General features: G+C 41.9%; 1 protein-coding gene across 2 annotated transcripts in view; it reads right to left on the reverse strand.

Annotated features, from left to right (window-relative positions):
• Positions 1–14,118, reverse strand: part of PLD5 (phospholipase D family member 5) — a 267,265-nt gene that overhangs the window by 115,756 nt on the left and 137,391 nt on the right. For both annotated transcript variants that reach the window (XM_074948906.1, XM_074948907.1), the window contains exon 3: positions 924–1,092. In XM_074948906.1, coding sequence (XP_074805007.1) covers positions 924–1,092 — 169 coding nt within the window. The remainder of the gene's footprint in view (positions 1–923; positions 1,093–14,118) is intronic.

Below are 14,118 nucleotides of genomic sequence, written 5' to 3' on the forward strand. Positions count from 1 at the left end.
CCCTCCCCTATTCCTACCTGCTTTTCCACCCCAGCCACCCTCTCTTCACATTGAGCATTTGTTTGTGTTGTTTATTTTCTTTTCACAAAATAATTTCAGCACACTGTGAAATATTATGCTGTACTCAGATTACAGTTCCTCAAAATACAAACTGCCCTTTGATGGGGCAGATTGGAGCAATATGCCTGTTGGTTCCCACCCCGGACCTGGGTTGGATTTGAACTGGAAGTAGTACTCAGATTTAATGACCATTAAATTCCCTCAGAGCCACACATGTCCAGTGATGGAGAGGTAGTTTTTCAGATAGTTAGCCTCTCTCTGTGCATGACTCTTAGAACTGTTTGGCATGTGCCTACCTGCAAAGAAACAATTTTTCAAACAACATTTTAATTTGATTTCTCGCAAAAAGCTGGTGAGTGCTATACACTCTCTTGGGGGTTACCTGTGAGGGATGGAGATCCATGTGCAATGATGTGAACCCTGGTTTGACCTTTATCTGTCTGAGTAAGTGTTGCCAAAACAAGTCAACTTTAAGCAAAGCTGGGAGATTTCAGGGAGCTGTATCTTGGGAATCTCTTGGTCAAATGGCCCCACATTTGGATCACTGTCCCTTCCCTGAACCCCCAATGAAGCACACCAAATTTCAAGGCAACCCAAGGAACCTTATGGATTTTAGAGCACTGAGAATGGTTGAGCTTTACACATAAAGCTGGTTTTAACCTTAACTATAGCAGAGATCCTACTCTGCTGCTCTGCTATAATAGACTGCATCATTAGGAAGTATTCCCCTCCCCGCCATCCCAATATTCAGCCAAACAGCTCTGTTAAGCCACAGCTCCATAGCTCAACAAAGAAAGAACATGAGCAGCAAGATACAAAACCAGACTCTGAACAGAGGGGTGACAGCTTAGACTAAAACATACCTGGCAGGCAGATGGATGACTGTGATGGAGGTCCCATTGGGAAGATACTATGTCAACAGACTTTTCAGCCATATTAAGCAAATTCATCCAGCCTTGGAAAAGAGACAAGTGGGATGGTGCACTGTCTGAATAGTTTATACCTTCAGGAATGTTTTCCACAAGAGCAACCCTAAGAGGAGACAAAAAAAAAAAAAAGACATTTAATAAAGCCACTTTTTACAAAGTCTCCCACTTTGTAAAAGTATTGTTAGTTTGGGGGACTATTTATTGGGCCCATGATTTAGGGCCTGATCCTCACACATGCTCTAAAACCTACAACTCTCAGTGAAGTCACTAAAGTCTGTCTAAACTGCAGCTGGGAGCCTGTTTCCAAGCACCAGTAGACTGACACACACTAGCGCCTCTTGAGTTAGCATGGTAAAAATAGCAGTGTACCCAGCAGTTCAGATGGCAGCTTGGGTTATTTGCCTGAGCGTGCACCCAGAGAGTCTGGACAGGTTTGTATTCAGGTGGCTAGCCCATGGTACCCCTGGCTTCACTGCTATATTTAGTGCACTAGCTCAAGCGGAGCTAGCATATGTTTGTCTAGCCACACTGGGAAGCAGTGTAGACATACCCTAAGAATTTCCAGTGCTTAGCACTTCTCAGGATCATGTTTTCTATCCCCATACAATAAACATGGATGTGAACAATTTTTAATGCTATATAATGAATGAGGTTCCTGAAGCCCAGCAAACTAGTTATTTAACCCTTAACACAATAAGGATGAGTACATGCATCCTGAGGATATTAATAAACTAAACTGGTCTCCTATCTCCTTTTTAGCCCACCACCAGTACCATCTCCCCTCCCCACATCACCTCCCTCTTACTTGAGCAACACTTCCCTTAAGAGCCCCCCGCTCCATGTGGAAGAGACACACTCCCTAGCACCCTTACAGCTGTTTTTTTTAAGCATGGAACAGCCTCTAGGCTCAGATTAGCAAGCCTCCACTCCCAGTTTCTGCTCTGAGCCACCCACCCTGCTTCTGTTTACCTACATGATGCAGCGATCAGGAACCATCAGCAAAGGAAGGCAGGGGATACAGCTATTTCATCCTGTACCTTTTCCCCTTTTTGCATCTACTTTTAGGAAAGCTCCTTAAAATTGTTTTCTATATTTTGCTTGACATTTGCAAGTTACATATGTCTCAATGTATCCAAAAGTATAGAAATCACTGCTCTAAACAATTGTTCAAGATAGGTCGCTGTCTGTCAGGAAGGAGAGGCAATTCATGCAGCATACTGCTTCACTGCTTGACTTCCTCAAATTGAAAACTTTAGCAAAATTATAAGGCCCTACTTTCCAACAAAAATCAGTTTGTTTGAAACAAACAGGTCCAATTATGTTCTCAGATACACAGTTGTGTTTTTGTATTGGGAAGCAAAAGGTATGAAAGTAGCTGGCTAAGCCCTCTTGATAGAAATCCTAATATAATCAATTCCTGCCAATTCCGACTCTTTCCAACAAACACATATACCCTCATTTTTTGTCTTTGGTCCAAATCGTGACCCTAACAGCATCCCAGTGCAAGAGGACAAGGGGCTCACTGGTATCCGATAGCGAGTTTCAGATGGCTCGAGCAGTTCAGTGTACCTAACTCACTAATGTCATAACTGTATCTAAAAGGTGTCATGTAAGATATCAATAGAAAGTTAACATATTAATTGTTAATATTATTGCAAGATATAATGTACAAAGGACAAATTCAAAATTACAAACATATTGGAAATTAGGTTAGTAAAGCGTGCCTGCCAGGCGGGGCTAAAGTTACCCCACCCTAGACAAAGGAACGGGGGTCTACCACCTTAAAGGTATCTCCAAGATATTAAGCAACAATGGGAATTCAATTTACATCGAAGGTAAACAAAACTATCAAGCCAACAAAGGGAGGAGACAACCACTCAGCATCACAGCAATGGGAAGAGATTGCAGGAAAGAGTAATTTGCATTTTAGCAAACATCAGCAGGGGAAGAAAACAGCATGGAACATCCTTTACCAGGCGACTCCATGTTGCCTTCCTCACAGCTTGAATGAGCTTTAACTTGTGGGGAGCAGCTAATCTTCAGTGAACCTTTAAAAGGGATTCTTCTGGACTATAAAAGAAAGGGGGTAAGAATCCCCCAAGTGATCTTTCATCTAAAGACAACAAAGGAACTGAGCACTTTGGACTTTAGCAGAGATCCTGATCAGAGGTGTGGTCAGCCACCTTGCTGGACTGTAGTGTGATGAGACTCTGACCTTGAACCAGAACTGCAGTTTTGTTAAGTCAGTCTCTAGAAATTGTTTTTCACTTTTAATTGCTTGTAACCACTTCTAACAATATTCTTTATATCTGAACTCACGCAAAATCCTACTAATAAACTTTTTACCTTTAATCTAAATCAACCCAGTGCTATGTTTGATTTAAAGTGAATGTTAACACCAGTCAATGTGGCAAGCTGCTGGGTATTATATCTTTAAAGGGAACAAGCAAACATGAATCGCTCTGAATGGTTCAGGAGAGGACTAGATACTGCAGAGCACATGGTTTCGGAAAACTCGGGACTGGCAGATGTTGCTGTCATCTTGCCAGATGTAACTAGAGCGTGGCTGGGGTGTAACAAGTAGGCTGCTGGAATTAGACTTGTGAGTCAGAGCTGCTTAACACACAGATACTCAGTGCATGCTTGTCTGTTGACTGGAAGCTTCCAGGCATGGGCACTACATTAGCAGAGCATTTAAGGCACCCAGAGTGACAGAGCAGGCAGTGACAATCCCTCACTGGTCTGAACTGCACCTCAGACCATGACACAAAGAATGATGGGTTAATTCTGGTAAAATGATCCATTCATGTACCTTTACTATTAATACTAGGTTAATTACCTACTTCATTAAGGCAACTATGCAGGACTAGATTGGAAATAGAACCATTTGTATTTGAAAATTAATATTTAGTGTTTAGAAGCCCTAAATCACCATCTAATCTTTCTGTTTTCACTACAGGTCTTTTTCTTTCCACTAGAAAAATTTAGATTATGTGCTGAATTTATTTTTCAATAGGTTGGGTGGAATTTTAAGTGGCAGAGTACTAAGGCCCTGATGCTGCTATCTGACCCTACTGCCCATGTGAATCATAGACTCAGGGTATGGCTACACTTGCAGATGTAGAGCGCTTTGAGTTAAACCAGCCTTTGAAGAGCGTAGTAGGGAAATCGCTGCAATTTGTCCACACGGACAGCTTCAAGCGCACTGGTGTGGCCACATTAACAGCTCTTGCAACGACCAGAGAGCAGTGCATTATGGTAGCTATCCCAGCATACAAGTGGCTGCAACGTGCTTTTCAAATGCGGGGGGTGGAGTGTGACAGGGAGTGTGTTGTGTGTATGTGGGGGGGAGAGAGTGGGTTGGGGGGGCTGAGAGCATGTCAGCATGCTGTCTTGTAAGTTGAGACAGCAGCGCACTCCCTCTCTCGCGCTCTCACTCTCTCTCTCACACACACACACACAGAGTAACGGCTTGCTTTGTCTTGGAGCAGATAAGCAGCCGGCTGTCAGAAATGGAGCTTTCAGAGGGCATATCCACATTCCTACAGCAAGTTAAAAAACAATGAGAAGAGTGGCCACTTGACTTAAGGGGATTATGGGACATTTCCGGAGGCTGATCAGACTGCAGTAATGCAACACCTCGTTCACATTGACGCTGAGGCGCTCTAGCGGGGGGGCAGCAAATGTTATTCCACTCACCGAGGTGGGGTACCAGCAGTGCTGTAGCCGCAGAGTCAGAGTGCTCTATGTGCCTTGCCAGTGTGGACAGGTAGTGAGCTAGTGCGCCCGGGGCTCCTTTATTGAGCTGTAACTCGCAAGTGTAGCCAAGCCCTCAGAGAAGACGAGCTGAGAGGAGACCTTTATGTCTCCATCTAGTCTAACCTCTTGCATAGTACAGGCCATAGAAAAACCTCACCTAATAGTTAATTCATCAAGCCCATAACTTCTGTTTGAGTTGTAGCATATCGTTTAGAAAGACATCTAATATAAAGCTCTCATATAGGTGAAGGGAAAATCAGGCACGATAGCATAATCAATCCTGCAATAATAGCATACTAAAAACAAAGTAAAACAAAGTAAGTCTAACCTTTTGGCTAAAATTAACCCTTTCATGATCACAAAGTCACTAGTAGGAGACGACAACACCTTACACTTGATATACCCACTTTTTCCATGTTTGATGCTCTTTATATACTTAATCTGATTAATCTTTACAATATCTGTGTGGCATGTAGGTAATTTTATAGAGATGGGGGAAAGTGAACAGAAAATTTAAATGACTTTTCCAAAGTTGCAGAGGGAGTCAGTGCCGGAGTGAGGCTTCAAACTCCTGTTATGGAGCAAAAATACAGTAATCAATGTAGCCATATTTAAAACCTGGCAAAGAACAGAACTAGACCTCATTAATAAAAATCTGAACTCAGCCATATGACTCATGCTTATTAATTCCCAGTGAATTCTGGCTCAGTCTCAGGGCTGTTCATTTATCTTTGACATAATTCTATGGCAAGAAAGCCTGAAGGCCTGATTCTGATCTCACTTACACCAATTTTACACCATGGACTAAACAATGCAGATACTCCTAATTTACATTGGTGTTAATGAGATCAGAATCAGGCCCTGGATACTGACAGTGCTCCCAGACCGTGTGTGCCCCCCTGCAAAGTTTTTTTTTTTGTTTTTTGTTGGTGGTGTTTTTTAAAATGAGTTTAAAAAATGTGGTTATTTGTAATAAGTACATGAAAGGTGTGCTTTATTGGTATTCCAGTCTTCATTCCATTTGAAATTATTTGAAGAATTGTACGTAGTTCAGTTTGTCTGAAGTCCTCTCTCAATCCAGATATCATCCTGGAGAACATTAAGTTCTGATGTACTTGAGGGTTACCATAACATCTGAGTTCATTTATGATTAAAGTCCACAGATATGACATAAAACATTTTTCAGCTAGGCATCATTACTGATGTGTCATTTCTTTATTGTCTGATATGATAACTGATGGGTTTCTTGTTTTTTATTTCTATTGAACTGCAAAGGTTTCTGAGATTATTCATGGGAGTAAACACTATACTCAGTAGTAAGTGTTGCAGGATTGGACCCTAGATTTCTACCTTCTTATTCTTCATGTCATTTTTGACCAAATAAAACAGATTTAAAGTGATTTGTCTGCTAAATTATCTATCTGTATTATGGTGATGGGATCCATAGTCAAGGACCAGGTCCCCATTGTGCTAAGTGCTGTACAAACCCATAGGAAAAAAGACAGTTCCTGCCCCAAGGAGCTTTCCATTTAAGTAATGTGAACTGTAGAGATTTCTGAAAAAAATCAGTAAAAAGATGTGAACATGGTTTGCAAGATCAGATCCCTAACATGAATATAGACAGGTTAGTAATTAACCAGAATATACAGTATAAAGGAAAAATGAAATCAAAAGTATGATGTTACAAACAGTATTTGCTCCCAAATTAATTACATCTAAACCCTCCAATATATAAGAAGCCACTAAATTAACTACACACTGTATAGTAACTTGATCATTTCTGGCATGAGTGAAACGTGTTTTCACATTTTTAATCATTTTATTACATCATGAATTTACTTGAAGTGAATTTGGGAACAGTGGAGACTGGATTTAAATGGTATATGGACTCAAAGTAAAAGTAAAAAGGAAGCTATATAATTACCATCAATTGGACACCATCACAAGCTGTTTGTATTTCAGCCCTCTGTATATGGCTACGCAGGTGGTGTCGGAGAGAAGCCTTTGGATTCTTTGACCATGGGATGGTGTTCCATGAAGGGGGAGTGCTGGGCAGAGACGGGCTCCACCTAACAAAGAGAGGGAAGAGCATCTTTGCGAGCAGGCTGGCTAACCTAGTGAGGAGGGCTTTAAACTAGGTTCACCGGGGGAAGGAGACCAAAGCCCTGAGGTAAGTGGGCAAGCAGGATACCAGGAGGAAGCACAGGCAGGAACGTCTGTGAGGGAAGGGCTCCTACCTCATACTGAGAATGAGGGGCGATCAGCAGGTTATCTCAAGTGCCTATATACAAATGCACAAAGCCTTGGAAACAAGCAGGGAGAACTGGAGGTCCTGATGAAGTCAAGGAATTATGACGTGATTGGAATAACAAAGACTTGGTGGGATAACTCACATGACTGGAGTACTGTCATGGATGGTTATAAACTGTTCAGGAAGGACAGTCAGGGCAGAAAAGGTGGGGGAGTAGCACTGTATGTAAGGGAGCAGTATGACTGCTCAGAGCTCCGGTATGAAACTGCAGAAAAACCTGAGTGTCTCTGGATTAAGTTTAGAAGTGTGAGCAACAAGAGTAATGTAGTGGTGGGAGTCTGCTATAGACCACTGGACCAGGGGGACGAGGCTTTCTTCCGGCAACTCACAGAAGCTACTAGATCGCACGCCCTGGTTCTCATGGGCGACTTTAATCATCCTGATATCTGCTGGAAGAGCACTACAGCGGTGCACAGACAATCCAGGAAGTTTTTGGAAAATGTAGGGGACAATTTCCTGGTGCAAGTGCTGGAGGAACCAACTAGGGGCAGAGCTGCTCTTGACCTGCTGCTCACAAACCGGGAAGAATTAGTAGGGGAAGCAAAAGTGGATGGGAATCTGGGAGGCAGTGACCATGAGTTGGTCGAGTTCAGGATCCTGACACAGGGAAGAAAGGAGAGCAGCAGAATATGGACCCTGGACTTCAGAAAAGCAGACTTCGACTCCCTCAGGGAACTGATGGGTAAGATCCCCTGGGGGAATAACATGAGGGGGAAAGGAGTCCAAGAGAGCTGGCTGTATTTCAAAGAATCCCTACTGAGGTTACAGGGACAAACCATCCCGATGTGTCGAAAGAATAGTAAATATGGCAGGTGACCAGCTTGGCTTAACAGTGAAATCCTTGCGGATCTTAAACATAAAAAAGAAACTTACAAGAAGTGGAAGATTGGACAAATGACCAGGGAAGAGTATAAAAATATTGTTCGGGCATGTAGGAATGAAATCAGGAGGGCCAAGTCGCACCTGGAGCTGCAGCTAGCAAGAGATGTTAAGAGTAGCAAGAAGGGTTTCTTCAGGTATGTTGGCAACAAGAAGAAAGTCAAGGAAAGTGTGGGCCCCTTACTGAATGAGGGAGGCAACCTAGTGACAGAGGATGTGGAAAAAAGCTAATGTACTCAATGCTTTTTTTGCCTCTGTCTTCACAAACAAGGTCAGCTCCCAGACTGCTGCGCTGGGCGACAGCATGGGGAGTAGGTAGCCAGCCCTCTGTGGAGAAAGAAGTGGTTCGGGACTATTTAGAAAAGCTGGACGTGCAAAAGTCCATGGGGCCGGACGCGTTGCATCCGAGAGTGCTAAAGGAGTTGGTGGCTGTGATTGCAGAGCCCTTGGCCATGATCTTTGAAAACTCATAGCAATCGGGGGAAGTCCCGGACGACTGGAAAAAGGCTAATGTAGTGCCCATCTTTAAAAGAGGGAAGGAGGAGGATCCTGGGAACTACAGGCCAGTCAGCCTCACCTCAGTCCCCGGAAAAATCATGGAGCAGGTCCTCAAGGAATCAATCCTGAAGCACTTACACGAGAGGAAAGTGATCAGGAGCAGTCAGCATGGATTCACCAAGGGAAGGTCATGCCTGACTAGTCTAATCGCCTTCTATGATGAGATTACTGGTTCTGTGGATGAAGGGAAAGCAGTGGATGTATTGTTTCTTGACTTTAGCAAAGCTTTTGACATGGTCTCCCGCAGTATTCTTGTCAGCAAGTTAAAGAAGCATGGGCTGGATGAATGCACTATAAGGTGGGTAGAAAGTTGGCTAGATTGTCGGGCTCAATGGGTAGTGATCAATGGCTCCATGTCTAGTTGGCAGCCGGTATCAAGTGGAGTGCCCCAAGGGTCGGTCCTGGGGCCGGTTTTGTTCAATATCTTCATAAATGATCTGGAGGATGGTGTGGATTGCATTTCTCTGCAAATTTGCGGATGATACTAAACTAGGAGGAGTGGTAGATATGGTGGCAGGTAGGGTTAGGATACAGAGGGACCTAGACAAATTGGAGGATTGGGCCAAAAGAAATCTGATGAGGTTCAACAAGGATAAGTGCAGGGTCCTGCACTTAGGACGGAAGAATCCAATGCACCGCTACAGACTAGGGACCGAATGGCTAGGCAGTAGTTCTGCGGAAAAGGACCTAGGGGTGACAGTGGACGAGAAGCTGGATATGAGTCAACAGTGTGCCCTTGTTGCCAAGAAGGCCAATGGCATTTTGGGATGTATAAGTAGCGGCATAGCCAGCAGATCGAGGGACGTGATCGTTCCCCTCTATTCGACATTGGTGAGGCCTCATCTGGAGTACTGTGTCCAGTTTTGGGCCCCACGCTACAAGAAGAATGTGGAAAAATTGGAGAGAGTCCAGAGAAGGGCAACAAAAATGATTAGGGGTCTGGAACACATGACTTATGAGGAGAGGGAACTGGGATTGTTTAGTCTGCAGAAGAGAAGAATGAGGGGGGATCTGATAGCTGCTTTCAACTACCTGAGAGGTGGTTCCAAAGAGGATGGTTCTAGACTATTCTCAGTGGTAGAAGATGACAGGACAAGGAGTAATGGTCTCAAGTTGCAGTGAGGGAGGTTTAGGTTGGGTATTAGGAAAAACTTTTTCACTAGGAGGGTGGTGAAACACTGGAATGCGTTACCTAGGGAGGTGGTAGAATCTCCTTCCTTAGAAGTTTTTAAGGTCAGGCTTGACAAAGCCCTGGCTGGGATGATTTAACTGGGGATTGGTCCTGCTTTGAGCCGGGGGTTGGACTAGATGACCTCCTGAGGTCCCTTCCAACCCTGATATTCTATGATTCTATATTTATAAACTCAGCCTTTGAATTCTCTATCTCCTTCTTCCCCCCCTCCCAGAAGTCATTTGATTGTCTGTTCTCTGTATTTTCTGCCTGAAGCCTTTGATCCACAGATAAAAATGTATGAAACTGAACGGATTGCTTCAGCTGGTACTTCTAATTAGATCTTCAGTGAATACAGGCAGAAATCTTCAGATTTCTGGTGTTAAATACAGATCTTCCTGCTGAAACTCAGCACTGGGGTCTGGGGCTTCACATTTGGAACTGTGGTGCCTCTTCCTCAAGATTTTTGGATTGTGGGTGGAATAGGACAATGTTATCTTTAAGCCATGAAGCTACTTTCATTTTATCCCTTCTTCAGATTTCTCATCTCTTGCTGTTTTCAAATCAAGACAGGATGCCTTCCTGGAAGATCTGTTTTAGTCAAACAAGTTATTGAGTTCAATACAGGGATAACCATGAAATTCTATGGCCTTTAAGCAGGAGGTCAGCCTAGATAGTCTTCTCTGGCTTTATAATCTATGAACCTAGTTTACAGCCTGAGGCCTCAATGCAGAGAAATACCTAAATATATACTTAAATTAAATCTATTAGCCCCCATTCTATTGTTGCCCAACTGCGACGTTATCTGATTAAAGTATGACCAGGCAAACCATTGTTGCTACCACTGTTATATAATTACAACAAATCTTAAAGTGAGACACGTGGCCAGAAGGGGTTAAGCAGTTTGCAGGCTAAATGACCAGAGTCAACCTTTAGAGATGTGTTAGCAAAGTATACAAACGGTAATTAGAGCCATTCCATGGTAGAGAGGCTAGAACTTTGAAATGCAAATCTATCTTGTTAGAAATTAGAGGTAATACTAATTTTATGTGTGTACTCATATTTTGTTAAATGTTCGTCATGTAAACAGACAGTTCCTGTCTGTCACTATAGTTATTGATTCAGAGACCAAAAGGACACATTAACATTGAGATGAATCTTGGGTGAAATAATGTCATTGTCTGTAGGTCTCTTAAAGTTTGTGATAAATTAACATAAGGCAGTCTGTGTAGTTAATTACCAGTGAGATTTGGGAAACAGAAGGTTACATCAAAAACCTATTGTTTACCCAGGACTATATGGTCAAGTGGCTGCTAGAAAACTATATAAAAGACCCTTAGGTCCTGATCCTTTTTATCTCAGGCCTGCTTAATGCTTCATGCAGGAGAAGCTTCAGTCAAAAGGTAGAGATCCAGTCCTGACTGGACCACTCTGAATATAAACATTGGACTATAACCTATGAACTACTTCTGAAAGAACTCTTTGCAACTACAAAGCTCACCATCTCTGCTATGAATTTAATCTCAAGAACTGTACTCATGTCTGTATGTATACAGATCTTTTAACCAATACCCTCTTATTTTTTAAGAAATTTTAGTTTAGTCAATAAGAATTGGCTGTAAGTGTGTATTTAGATAAGATTTGAAATATTAATTAACCTGGAAGGTAATTCGTCCAATCCTTTGGGATTGGTAGAATTTTTTATATGATGAATACGATTTTCAGCAATCTTCATCATATTTGACTTGGGTATCTGGGTGGAGGCCTAAGGCTGGGTTACTTTAAGGGAACTGTGCTGTTGGCTTCTGGGTGACCAGTAAGGTATACAGAAGCTGTTTTGTGCTGGTTTGGTAAATCTAAGTATTGGAATATCCACCACCTTTAGGGATTTTCTGCCCCATTCTTTGAAGTTCACCCTAACTGAGTGACATCAGTTGGCTACCCTGGGATTCCTGTCACACCAACTCTCAGCCTTTATCTATATTAGATGCATTATTATTTTATCTATTGCTTGTACTCCCCTTAACTTCTGCCCATTCACTCCATACTTTTTCTAAGGTCAAATTCACTCAGTTTCCCATTGTCATTCCCACATACCTTGCAGCTATATCCATTCATCCAATCTTCCACACTTAAAAGGTTACCATAATGTCTAGGCACCATATATAATGCTCAAGCTTGGCAGGTTCTAAAGGTCTCTCATAGTTTTTAAACCAGCTGAGAACCTGCTGTTAATTAATTACCTCAATGAGATTATGCTGTTTTACACTAGCTGAGGATTGGACCTTAACACTCTCCCCCTAAGAAAGGAATGGCAGTGATCAGTTTTGGACTGCCTTCTTCAAGTTCTCCTTTGGAATAAGGAGCTGCCTCTGCATAGTCTGAGAAGCACAAGACTTATGTTCAGCAGCTACAGAAGCAGCTTTTTGCTGGACTGGCCCCTAAATCTGTTTGAAATTTAAAAAGAAGAGGGGAAATCCTATCAATTATGATGCCATCATTATCAGAATCTATCCAACAATAAAATTCCATTCTGGTTCATTTTCCCTCAAGTGATGACCAACATATCTGTGTTGTAACATCCTATAGTTAAATGAGGCTCCCAATATAAAAATACATTCACCAAATGTGCAACACTGTGAATGAGTTCTAATTAAAAGTATTGTTAAGTGATAGTGATTTGTACAAATTTGCATTTCAGATGCAACTTTGGGCTGTTAAGAAGGTTCTTTAAGGCAAAACTACATTCAAAGGAGAGAAAGAATTGGCCTTATTGTTTTACAATGTTATCTCAGCCTCTTGAGGGCATTTAATTTCCTTTGAGCCAACGGAATCCTCCCTCACAGAAGCAAATCTGAATTTTTATAAGAAATTCAGTATGCATTGATCACAACTGTTTTAACACTACAATGAACTAAGATATGTTGGGTGCCAGCCATATCAACACACACACACACACACACACACACACAAAGGACTAAATGGAAAATGATGGAGGCTTATATTAGTTCAGCTGTTACTAAACAGTCTTTGCTAACTCTGTTTATTGATATTGGCTTCAGTAAAAAGGAAAGTACTGAAGCAAAGCACACTTCTCTTTAAGCACTTGAGTATCCTATTGACATGCATGGGATTTCTCACATATATCAAGTTAAATACATGCTTAAGAACTTTGTTGAATTATGGCCAACCCTATAGGCCAATCTAGCCTGGTACTAATAACCCTCATTTTCCTCTGAAGTCAATAGAAGTTTGGCTCATCTGGGCTCTTATGTTTCTGACACCCAGACTATAATTACTACATAGTAATTATTTTAAAATGTAGCACACTATTGCTCCCATGCATAAATTATTGAATTTATTGTGATGCACAGGCTCCACCTGGCATAAAAGGAAGCTGCCCACCTTATCAATGACTTGCACCACTGTGGACACATCAGGCCCGTGCTCAAGTCCCTTCACTGTCTCAGTCAGCTTTCAATGCCAGTTTAAGGCCTTGGGCCTAATTTTCACAGCAATTAATCCACGAAACACTGAATGAAACTGATTTGCCTGTTATTATATTTTACCGGCTTTAACCTCTCAATAACTCATTCTTTTTTCTTACCTAAAGAATCTTTAGTTAGTTTACTATAGAATTGGCTACCAGTGTTATCTTTGGATCTGGGGTAAGTGACTGGTCCCTTGGGACTTGGAGCAACCTGATGTGGGGTGATTTTAGGTATGAATAACCTTTTATCACAAAGTCCAGTTTGTCTGGGTGGCAAGATAGGCTGGAGAGCCTATGGGAATTGTCTGAGACTCTATGGTAAGACTGGTATACTGATCCAGGAGTTCACATTTGTTACTGGCTTGGTGAAATCTAATTATAGAATATACCACCAGTTTGGGGTGTCTGCCCTTGTTTTCTGACAGTATGCCCTGAGACAGGCACTCTCGGTGGTGATTCACTATAGACAGTGAGACAGTAGACATGAAACTTCAAGATCTTTGGCTTAAAGAGAAGTAGTGACAAAATTGCTGACACCTTCTGTAATTCTTGTGTATCTGTTCAAGAACCCATTCAAAATTGTAATACACCAAAGCTCTCAAATCGACCTAAGGTTCAATGCCTAAATAAATACGTTCAGAACTCAACATAAAATGAAAGTGTGTCTGGACTGATTGATAAGGCCCCTAGAGATGTCAACCAGGCAAAATTTAAAAACTAAATTCATACAGCACCCAACAGACACTCTCAATGTATCGATGGAGAGTGAAAATTTCAAGATTAGTAATCGATTAAAATACCCACCATGATCTGCACATATTGGGCCCTATGATCCCTCATCAGTTGTCAAACCTTTGATTTTCCGAAGTGTTTTAGCTGAAGAATTCATATATTGTTACCAGAAACAAGTTTTTGAAGGTTTAAAAATAATCTTCTCAGTGAAAAATTTGTTTGTCTGAAA

Source organism: Natator depressus, chromosome 3, assembly GCF_965152275.1.
Source record: "Natator depressus isolate rNatDep1 chromosome 3, rNatDep2.hap1, whole genome shotgun sequence".
In the NCBI taxonomy this organism is placed as follows: domain Eukaryota; kingdom Metazoa; phylum Chordata; order Testudines; family Cheloniidae; genus Natator; species Natator depressus.